Genomic DNA, 12,235 nt, shown 5'->3' on the forward strand with positions numbered 1-12,235 from the left:
TTGCGCATGTCGAATAGTCTTCTTTACACACAAGCCAATAATACTATAAATGTGCAGCACATTTGTATAAGCTGTTCGACAAATCATATTTCAAATAAAATGATGGCATTAATGGACATCCATACTACTACGGTCATTTCAATAGGGTGTTGGTCACCTCTAAATAGATACCCTGTGTCATTTGCCATCTTGCACTTCATCGAATATATCTTTGCATGTCATTTATACAAACTCGAAATCATGGAGAAGTGTTTCAACGTTTTTTTGACTGTTTTGACGATTTGGAGCTCGTTTGGAACAGAAATGGTAAGTGTTTCTTTTATTCAATATACTTTATATATTACTCTATTGAATATCTTCTGTTTCGAAATAAAAATAAGTTGCGTCTATGTGTTATTGAGCTAACTCTGTTGACATTAAATTATTTGACAAAGTGAAGTGTTTCGAAAAATGAGGAAAATATCGATAACAATTCCTGATAAATTTTAGTTAGAAGGCCTTCATAATTAAAATATTTTAACTTCGCGAAAGGACAGCAGTGTTTCGAAAAATAACAAATCGTCCTTAATTTAACCACATATATTAGAATAAAAAACAAAAGATTACCTCTAATCAGTTCTTCTTTGCTTAAATTCAGTTTTCTTAAAAATTTGCTCACATATAAAATCCTTAAAAGAAAAGCTAATTCATACATCTCAAACGTGTTTCCGTTACACACCAATTTTTTAAAGTCAAATAAGTTTCGTAATATGGCCAGCAAAAAGTAATCTCTTTTCAAATTTATGAGAATATCGCTCCCCACATATATTTTAAAGCACGTCAGTTCACAAGGTTTCTCTCCAATAGCCAACCCCACCTTTCACTGATACGTACCAACACGTTACAGCACCCAATTCATATTATGAATTAGTGAGCTTAAATAAACCTGTAGATCATTTTAGTTCATAAGTTTATACTCCAAAATTTTGGCTACGAGTACGATAACTAAAAGCAGAAATTCATTTATTTCAGCGATAACTGAAAACTAAATTTTTTTTTTTTTTTTTTAGATTCATGAGTTAAATTTTCTTCTTGTCAAAAATCCAATCATGAGATTCCCTCTTTATACAGAGCGATATTCGGTACTTTGTGTATCGTTAAATGTTTTCAATCTTTTTTTATTTGTTATAATGCCTTGTTTTTATTTTTGGATATAAACTACATATGAATAACTTGATTTTCATCTGCATAAGGCAACTTCCTTTTTCAGCTCTGTTATTTTGATATGATTTCCGAACAGACATTTTATTTCTCGTCTTTGTTCAATCCTTGTTGTTTATCCTTATATATACATTAAAGCAACATCTGCGTTAACTAATCAAAACCAAAACATTTCTATATGATAATCCAATCAAAAAGATGCTTAATTAACTTCCATTTCAAATAGTGAACAGTTGGGTAAATATAGTGAACAAAACTATCATGACAAGGTACATCCTTTAAATTAGATATCTATTACTTGAAAGGGTGGTTCAGGATTAATCAAATTTGAAGAAATGCTCATTTTTACATTTGATTATATCGTTGCAAACTATCATCAAAACGTGACCTTTTCAGATTTAAGTTTCTAAAGAGCACCTAAATATTTACTTTCTTCGCATGTTCATAGAGATCTCTTTAAAAAATATTGTTATATGTGTGCCAAAGTTTAAACAAACAGTCTGCAACAAAAAATAAAGGCACTTTGAAATGTATTTTGAAAATATAATATTAAGATCACGATTCTAGTACATGTACATATTCAAGGAAACAAAGTTGAATAACAATAAATCCAACTGGTGTACACGTCAATCTAATTTAAAACTAATTTATGGAAACTAAAAAGGGTGAAATGTGCAAAATTAATGCTGAAAATAGAAAATGTAGGTTACACGGATTTATTTCCGAACGAATAATCAAAGATAAAAGACTAGAACATAACAAATGCTATTTTGCAGGCACTGGGTTGTGGTTTTAAATTTCTTAAAGAAAAGAATGGTATGATATACGCGATCATGAAAATTTCTCCAGCGATTTAAGTGGCTAGCTTTCATGTTTGCTCTCTTTTCGTGTTTCTCATTTCCTTCAGTTAGGCTATATATTGTTAGATATTCCTAGGGAATTTAATCCCAACACTCTTTTCTTTTAAAATATGATGGATATTAGAGCAGAATAAATGTAAGACATGTTCATTAATTTTATTTAAAATGATAACGCTTGTAAAGAAAAAACTCAGTCACAAGCCTTGTAAAGTGACAGTTAAATAATATTGATTTCCTCGATTATTTTTTTCGAGAAGTAATATAACTTGACTAAAGGTAACTCCTTGATACCGACTCAGAGTTTAATGTCGTTTTACAATGCCAAGATAAGAGGTAAATTTAAAGGAAGAAATACGATTTTGACTTTGAATGGCAAACTTAATTGAGATATTTTTCATATATCGTTAGCTAACTAAAACAGTAACAGAAAATGTGCACATCCCTAAATATGCTCACATGGCATGCAATTAATTAATATAAGAAACAATAAAATAACTTTTCGTTTAAGTTACTTTTATGAACATTATGCTGTTTTTACTTCTGTTTTGATTCTTGTGAGATTAAATGAATCACCTATAAATTATCGCATTGCTTGTCGAATGTTTGCGACTTGTTTAACTGTATTTTTAATTAACGTGTCGCGCTATTATAATACAATGTGCCACGACGTTGACGTCTAGTAAGCATTAGCGGTTTAGTGATAATAATGACAACTAATATTATTGTAAGAGCATTGTTTAAAATTGATACTGTTATTACATGATCTGTACATTGAATAAACTAGAAGATTAAAAGGATTGAAAGTCTCTTTCCAATGGAGAAGACGTTATAAAATCATACTCAAATTAAAATCGTAGTAAGATGTTTCATTAGTCTTTGGGTAATCAATCCAGACAAAATATAAGACAAAAACACTGTTTAAATGCCTTGTCAAATATAGACAACTGCACGGAGGAATTGAATTTTTTCTTCCATTTTATTAGTTTTGTTACATTATTGCTTCCAATTTAGGCTGTATTCCAGACATTGTGCGACAGGCAAATCTAACATTTCAACCAATCATACGATAAACACTAAAGGCCATATTACTAGCGGAATAACTCAGTGCAGATGTAAAGAACGTTTCTAAAACTAATTAAATGTAAAATCAACGCCATGATATTCTCATGTATGTCGTCTTTTAAATTACTGACCAGATTTCCTATAATGGAACCACTGACAATGTACTCAATCTATAACATGTATGCGATGGGAGTAGTCACCAATTCCCACCCACACTATCCCTCTTCGCTGTCCTCCATCACTCCTACCCATCCGATCCACACCCTCCCTTCGTGATACCATGTGACTGGTCGTTGAAGTAAAAAATCTTAACGTTCCGTTTGTCGTTTTACAGTAACATGTAATATAAATTTAAATTAATACAAAGGGATACTCTCCCTATGAAAAAACAAACATGAATGCCAGCCTTTTACAAATTAAACAACATAATATACATTACACTGTATTTAAAGGTCTCTTTTCTAACACGTTGCAAAAAACTAGAAAGTATTATCTTAACATTTATCACTACTCAATGTATGGTAATAATTCGCTTTATATGTTTGAGGATATTTAATTATTTTAAATATATATTAAATTCCTTTATATCATATTTTTGTTGCTATCGTTCGAACGAGCATTATATTCAGGGAACAAACGGCATGTGATACTCAGCATGCGGTGACAATAAACACATTGTTTTATACAGATACAACAATAATGTCGCACACCTTCTGTGCTTCCTGCATAACAGTATCGGCGAAATTAAACTTTGGCTATTTCCCAAACAAATCGTCTTGACCGCTTCAATCTCTTTTTGGAGATAGTATTATACTGTGTACTTGACTTTGTTGGCAGCAGCAAAGTATAAAATGTAGATTTTAACTGTTTATGACTTTAGGTAAGCGTGATACCATTTTCAGTATCCAAGGGCCATATTCTCTTAAAAGGATACTAAATCGTGCCACAAAGTAACTCTTGGCATGTTAGACATTTCAAAGCTACTGAAACGATGACCCATGTAAAAACATTGTTTTGAAGCATTTTCACAAATTTGATGGAGATAAAAAACATCAGAGAACGCCTAAAGTTGGAGAAATCATTTTAAGCTTGTTTTCTGGTTTATTCAGAGAATTGTCTTTTTCACTACTGGAAATAATATACAATGTGTTTTTGTCTTGACAGATAACATCGTCATTTCATAAAATTTGAACGGCATATGCTCGGCTGTTCTAACATGTCAATGTCATTATTGTTCGGAATTAACAAACAAGATAACATGTGTTTGTTAAGCTCCTCCGATCTTTCATACTTTTAAAAATTTAAAGCCGAGTATTTGTTCAATTCTTATCCTCTATGGCAGAGCAATATCACATTATGGAATTTCGGTCATGAATGACTTGAACTGAAGAAAAAAAAGTTTAAATTCCTCGTTTCTTCCTATTTTTCCTTTGTCCTTCTGTCGACATTCTTTATCTCTTGCAATTTTTATCATAATCATGATCATCATGTTATAAAAGATACAATTTTAATGCTAAACGTCTATTCGTCTAACTGTACAACGTAGATTTGTTGAGGTAGCGTTACTAAGATTGTCTTACATTCGCGGTGCCACAACGTTCTTCTATCATGACTTCGACCAGTCAGGCCACTTAACGTTACGTACATAGATGTCTTTGTAGCGCTTTTATAGTAAATTTCACCAGTGTATGTGACTAAATGTATATAACTACAGTAGTAGCTTACCACACTAACTTGCACAGTGCTTCTGAGTCCTCAGCTGAGAATAACATTTATAACACGTAGACACAGCCTACTGAATCATTCCAAAAATTGTTTCTTTAAAAAGCTGCAAGGAGTGCATGGATTCATTTTGTTAGAACATAAGTGACTGTTGAAAATATTTTGTATTTTGAGGATCACGTTTGTGTATCACAATTTATTTCTGGTTGGTTAACGAATAATTCAAAGACGAGGCACTTCTAATTTTGGCTAGGCTTAGTTGTCAGTATAGCCGGCAAGTGTTAGGATATAATTTTTACGGAAGTTTAAAAAAAATAAAGAAAAATATTGTGGTTATGTCTTTTCTTCATGAAGTCAGTTTTATTCATAACTCGATGTCATATTTTGCTAAGAAATTTGTGGCTCTATGTGACGACATTTTGTATAGGACTTGCAGCTTAAGATTTTAGCGTAGTGGGTCAAACAGAGTAACGAATGGTTCAACAGAAGTAACAGGAAGAATGGAGTTGTGTTTTTCCAAGAACAAAATGCTAGCACACAGTTTTCATCTTGTTGGGGACTATGATCATTCAGTTAAAAAGAGTTTAGGGCTAGTGTAATAGAATAGGCACAACGGAATTATCGAGTGGTTACTGTTTGTGAGTTGTGCAATATCATATTTTACGATAGTCGATTATAATTCTGATACTTTATGTATAAAGTATGACTTAAAGTGCGATTAGACATTCATTATGTCTGTTTAAAAATTATAGGTATCGGTATGGGGCCGATATTGAGATTGAAATATCGAATATCGGCCAGGTCCGATATTGGCGATATCGGCACAGCACTAGAAACAATGATTTCAAATAGAAGCTTATTTTAGCTTCTGCAGCGCTGCTACGATTGTTAGTTCGTAAGATACACAAATCACCGGCCATGAACTTACCTTACAAGTAAAATTACACCTTTCAAAACCCAGAGTTTCATTGTGCACGGTAAGTATCAAGACACGGTAATATTAGTCCAACAAGAATAGCTGGGACGATGTAAATGATCCCTATATGTTAAAGACTGTTAAACACAAATGCGTTACAAATCATGTCTGAAATGTTCTAATATCAAAATATAACTTGGACAAAGAACATCTGTCTGCATTAAGCAACAAAGCTGTTTAAGGAAGCAGCCAGCTATTGCCTTTGTTCTTTACGTGAACTTAAGTATCATGTGCCAGAGTAGCTGTACAACCGGAAAAATGCCAGTAATCTAATGTTTCCTGGAAGAAAGTTGAACTCTGTAAGTGATCATTGACCTGTGAATCAGATATGGAATATAGACAAAAGAAAAAAAAATGTAAGTGGTTATCCGGAGACTTTATCAAAGTATAAATCGACTTAATCTTAGACTAACATATTCTGGACCAGTTTGCGAAAAGTGTTTTCTTTCCCTCGAATTGTTTTTTATTAACATATAATTTATTCTGATCCTGCTTAGTGTTGACTGCAATACTCTGTATGTCTTGTAATGAATTCAGTAAATGTATTTTGTTACACAGATAATCGTCAGTCCCGAGGGAAGATCTTCAGGTAAGTGTATTATCTTTATGATATGATTTATCTTATAATAAGAACTAACCTCTGTAAGTAATATCACTTATGTATTATAAACTTTTACACCTCAGTTGGACAACTTGAGTGGCTGGAAATGTTAGCGTTTTAATGGTCGCTCTTGACGCTATGTTTTTCAATCGTGTCACCATTTCCAAATATCTTTTTCGAGGTTGATTTCCTCGGAGTAGTTTCCTTTCGATCTTTTCATATCCTACGTGCTACATCGGTTTTCTATGGTACGTTAAATAAATCGGATTTGCCTGATTTCGTGAGTCTTTTGATCTTACTTGGATATGATCGACAACTACGGAAGCTTGGTGAAAAAGAAATTCAAGTTACTTGGTCTTTGAATTTCCTTTGCAGGCTGAAAACTTATCAGAGATATTGCTTCAAAACAGTAACATCTGAGAATTATACAATAACGATTACCTCATTTAATGTTAGTCGTGATATCTTCGACTATATGATAGTTGAGTAATAGTTGATATTGAAACTGATGTCTTGCCTCAACTCCCTTAGTAAAGAAACCAGTTCTCTTACAATTGGCTCAAAAATCTTATCATAAAAATAAAATTATTCGATTCATGTATAACATGCATCATCGGATTTTGTTTGCAAGTGGTCTGTAACATTCATATGTAAAAATTGTAAATCAAAATGGAATCATCTCTTATCATACCAGGTTTCAAAGCGCTTTACAGACGTTATATTACCCCTGGTCAATGATACCTGTCTCAGAGACAATCCATCCAGACGGCTACAGTTATATAATGCGCACAATGACAAGTTATCTCACATGTACCCATTTAAGCCCTGGGTGAAGAGAGGCAATTGAGATAAAGCATTTAAGTCGATATTTTTGTTAGCTGAAATGATTTTTCAGTCGCAATAAATGTATACTTTGTTTTACTTTCCATCCAGGTTCTTCATACTTTGTTTTTCAACAACCTGCGTATCCGAGAGATTGCAAAGAAGTATCGAACGCATGTTCCTCTACCAACAATACATCTGGGGTATATCTTATTAAACCAGATGGCCATCCGGAACCGTTTGAGGCTTACTGTGATAATGATGTTGATACTGGTGGATGGACGGTATGGCTGATTACTTGATGTCTCCTTTTCAACTTTAAATAGTTTTGTACAAATTTACTTCAACTTGCATTACAGCAATACATAGCGATGTAATACAAAATCGTTATTTCAAATAGAATGTCGATATTTTTTCGAAACGAAAGTTTGAATCAATTATTTTAATATTGTGGAATTTAAGTACCAGATTGTACTTAGGTACGGTGCAGTTTTTCTTCCAAGGAAACTGTAAACATCTAGCCCAAACTACAAACTGAAGTTAGAAATATAAGTTACAATTTCTGTGTAATAGTTGTTAGCAACAAATCGCATTGCAGTAGGAAACAAATAATAATATTCCAATAACGTCCTAGTTAACGCTTAACTTCTTTGATATTCTTTGAAGGTATTACAGCGACGAAGATCGGATTCTGTAAATTTTGGTAGAAGTTGGAAAGACTTCAGAAATGGCTTTGGCTTTCTAGGGAGTGAGTTTTGGATCGGAAATGAGAAAATTGCCGTCTTAACAAATCAAAAGCGATACCAACTGCGAATGGACTTTGGAAACGTTGCTGGAGAAACTTACTATGTAACATACGACGAGTTTCGTATCTCAGATGAATGGGGGGATTATTATATATCTAGTTTAGGAACATTCGAAAGATCAGATGGTAAGTGTCTTTTACATTATTATTAAATATAAAGCCAAAAAATCATAAAAATCGTGATCATTTATTGTTGTCAGAAAGCAGTATACTTACACCGAGAGAACACTGAAACAGAAACAAGCCATGATTACCTGGTTTCAGACTAATTGCACAACAAATGATGGTGTTTTATCTCGTTAAATTGAATAAATATTAACTTTCACGTGACTAAGGAACGGCCAATACCGATTTAAAATGTTCTAAAAATTATTTGAGCAGCTTTTGAATGTATGTTTATTTCCTTTAACATTCTGACAACCACGTATTTAAGTAATGACAACAAACTATTCTATGCAACATGTCATATTTGTCCTGACTGTATCAGGTAACAATTATATACATTTCTTCTTTACTGTTCTCTAGAAACAATCCCTGAATGGTGTCCAGCTAATGAGATATTTAGCAATGAGACATGTGAGAGGACTTGTGACGACCCTGATACTTGCATCTCGGCTACCTCTCGCACAGAAACAGAGCAATGTGTTTGCGTCGGTGAATATCTGAGACATCAAGAACAATGCATCCCTCTGAATCAATGTAACTGTTTCGTTGCTGAAAAAGGAAGTGTCTTAGGGGTCAGTACGTTTCTTTCATGGCATTTAAGTGCTTTGCTTTTCATGATTTTTTTTGCATATAATAAGGAGCAAATATTTTACTTACATTTAGTCAGGGAGCACAATACTACTCCTACGGATGTCCATTCCCTTATAAACCTTACACAAAAATGCATGGATACAACTAACCATTGTTTTGTGGTTAGAACTAATTGTAGGCCTAATGTATAGTCGCAATAGGCCGTTTTAATGCAATATTTGCAGCTACCTTTTCATGGCGAATCCCGCGGCCTCCTACATCGGAGTTGGCTTCAAATACTTTACAAAACTTTCATAAAGATCCATATCCTTACCAAGATGCCCGTAAATGTTACTGCAATCAAAACTACCCAAGGGACGGAGTGACGTGCACCCACAACTGCTTCGTTGCTGACATAGGAAGTGTATTAGGGGTCAGTACGGTTCTTTCAGGTCATATTTATCATGCTTTGTTCTGAATCATTGTAAATATAATTAGAAGGAAACCTTTACTATTTATACTTGTCAATAATCACATTAAATTTACAGATGACCGAATGGAATGCACATCGTGGTTGGGCAAGGGCCATTGACCCATGTTTTTGTCGCCAATTCAGTCAAAACTGTCAGTCGCGGGATGTATTACGTTTAATCGGGATTCACGAGACCACTCCTACGGGTGTGCATACACTTATAAGCCTGGCACAAAATTCATGGATACCTTTTTTCACAGTGTTGTGGTTAAAACTATTTGTATGCCTAAAGTACAGTCACGATATGCCGTTGAATGCAATATTTGCGGCTACTTTTTTTATGGAGGATCCCTTCGCCTCTTACTTCGGAGTTGACTTCAAATACTTCATAAAACTGTCATAAAGGTTCATACCCATACTTGATCATTCGAGGGGAATTTTTTTTTCGGCCACCCACCTTTGAAATACTGTACATTTCCCTGTGACAACAGCAAATTCATAATTTATTTATTAGTTGTTGTTTCACTTTTCGGTGAATATCTTAAATTAGGAGGGCCACTTTTACATCAATTCAAGATGTACACAAAAATCAACTTGTAGGAACAACCGGCTTGAAGATGAGAGTTACCAGTGTAGTGATCATGCAACCTGTGATGAGAGGAACGGTGTCCGTAAATGTTACTGCAATCCAAACTACGAAGGGGACGGAGTGACGTGCACAAGCGTGCTCCCAAAAGATTGCTACGAGCTTTATGTTTCCGGTACACTCAGTGATGGAGTTTACACCATTTACCCTGATGGTTGGCCAAGCGGCATTCAGGTTTATTGTGAGATGGAAAGTAACGGAGGAGGTTGGACGGTGAGTTACGTAAACAATTAAGGATTTATATTTTTAGCTTCCTCACATTATACTTTAATTTCCTAAAAATAATGCACTGCAGATCTCGTGGAGATGAACTTGACCATTTAGGTAAAAGAAAAATCAAGAAACAGAATACTCTTCCAAACTAACTTACTTTTACAATATACATATCTTTGTTTACTATTTTGTTGGATTTTGATGTCATGCCCTTAAGGCGTAGTAGATTATATAGTTGGATTATTTTTTTATTCTTCATTTCATAGGTTATCCAGCGACGATCGAGTGCCTCCGCTGACTTTTATCGTGGTTGGTCGGACTACAAGGACGGTTTCGGTCATAAGAATCAAGACCACTGGCTAGGTAATAAATATATCCACTCTATGACCAACCAGAAAACGTATCAGCTTCGTATTGATCTGAGGGATTCCGCTTCATCATCGTTTCACGCCGTCTATTCGACTTTTAGTATTAATAACGAGGCAGACAAGTATCGACTATCAGTTAAATCACACAGTGGAAATGCAGGTGAGTAACTGATGTTCTAATCATTGACGCATATATAAATCTGGAACGATCACGTCGATTAGGAGAAGCGCGAAGACCAGAAAAAAGCAAACAAGAAAAGCATGCCAACCAAGGAGGATTATGTGACGTGATCCCCTATAGCAATTAATTATTGTCGTTCTCCTTGAATGTGTATTCTACCACAAATAATATCTTGATCTCATAGCTACCGCATTCCTGGCTAATTGATAAACGAGTTCAATGTTCACAGCAATTTTCAATTTCAAACATTGCTATTTTCTTTCAAACGATTGAACTACAGCTGGAACTCACGTAGGTTTTCAGGACTGTATACAATGTGTACAGACATAAGAAGCAGACGATAAGATTCGCTGTTCACTGGCAACACAGGTCTTTTTGTCGTGTTTATACGTAACAGGCACCTAACGTGATAGGAGTGACCGCCATACGCAACATATAAAACTATTACAGTAGATATTTTAATAGTAGCCAAGCTCTATCTATTTCTGACTTAGACAAATTAAATCTCGACATCTCTATCATCCCAACCTAAACGAGTATTCTGAAATTTAACGTTAATGTCTGTTGCCTTACCGCGCGCTGTTGTCTACGAAACTCGCAACACTTCAAACTTACAAAGGGGAAAATACTATGTTAGTAGTACTTGGAAGCATGTCACATGTGCCTTCTCGTTACTGTATAGTGAGACTTCAAGTGGTATGTATGTTCGATGAATATCATATGTGCAAACGTTGAGGCGCTATGTTAATATAATCATGTTTTATATAAATACTCTAGGGTTTATCATTCATAGAACATTGAAACAGAGGAATCAGAAATGTTGTATTTTTAAATATTCGTCTATAGATTCGAGACATTTTAATCGATGCAATCAGTCAGTTCGAAGATGTTATACGTACGACACTAGATGGCACATGTCGATAAGAACAAATAACTAATAATAATAACATTCCGATAATCAATATCATTCAAGATTTTCATGAATGTAATACATCGACGTTTGGTTACTTGTTAACACCCAAAATATTAGCTACTACATCGATAGTCAATTTACCTTATACAATATTGGTTCTATTCTTCATGTAAACGAATTTATTTCATGATTTGTTTACAGTGTAAATTTCAATCTACGTTTATAGTCCAACGTTTAAGCTCAGGTTGAAAGATGCAAAGATTACAAAGTGCTATAGATATAGGGTAAGGAATTGAACAATCGATGGCAATAACACCCTGTATACCTTGTATACAGTAGAACAGGGAACTTGGAGCCGGGCAGATATTATATTACAACCATAATACTGACAAAAAGCATTATGCCACCAGTTGATTTTTATTTGATGGGGAGATGGCTTTTTCAACAAAATGCAATTATTACTTTGTATGTAATAATAACATGTTAGATTACTCAGGACTAGATCTTTCAATGATACCCTTGTTTTCCTAACTTTAATGATATATGAAGCTACATCACACATTCACCCCCCCCCCTCCCACCCTCCTTGTCCAGGTTCGAAGAGAGCCTAAGTTAGCATATTTGGTACAGGAACAAAATAAGCAATGGGTTGAATAAGG

At 34.2% G+C, this 12,235-nt stretch overlaps 1 protein-coding gene across 1 annotated transcript in view; it reads left to right on the plus strand.

The window, feature by feature from the left end:
• The first annotated feature begins 225 nt into the window (after positions 1-225).
• The window catches only part of LOC139972960 (uncharacterized), a 16,181-nt gene continuing 4,171 nt past the window's right edge, over positions 226-12,235 (plus strand). The window contains exons 1-7 of the mRNA XM_071979276.1: positions 226-306; positions 6,379-6,409; positions 7,355-7,527; positions 7,910-8,174; positions 8,574-8,785; positions 9,806-10,114; positions 10,381-10,642. Coding sequence (XP_071835377.1) covers positions 241-306; positions 6,379-6,409; positions 7,355-7,527; positions 7,910-8,174; positions 8,574-8,785; positions 9,806-10,114; positions 10,381-10,642 — 1,318 coding nt within the window. The 5' untranslated portion in view covers positions 226-240. The remainder of the gene's footprint in view (positions 307-6,378; positions 6,410-7,354; positions 7,528-7,909; positions 8,175-8,573; positions 8,786-9,805; positions 10,115-10,380; positions 10,643-12,235) is intronic.

Source organism: Apostichopus japonicus, chromosome 9 (genome assembly GCF_037975245.1).
Source record: "Apostichopus japonicus isolate 1M-3 chromosome 9, ASM3797524v1, whole genome shotgun sequence".
Lineage (NCBI taxonomy): Eukaryota > Metazoa > Echinodermata > Holothuroidea > Aspidochirotida > Stichopodidae > Apostichopus > Apostichopus japonicus.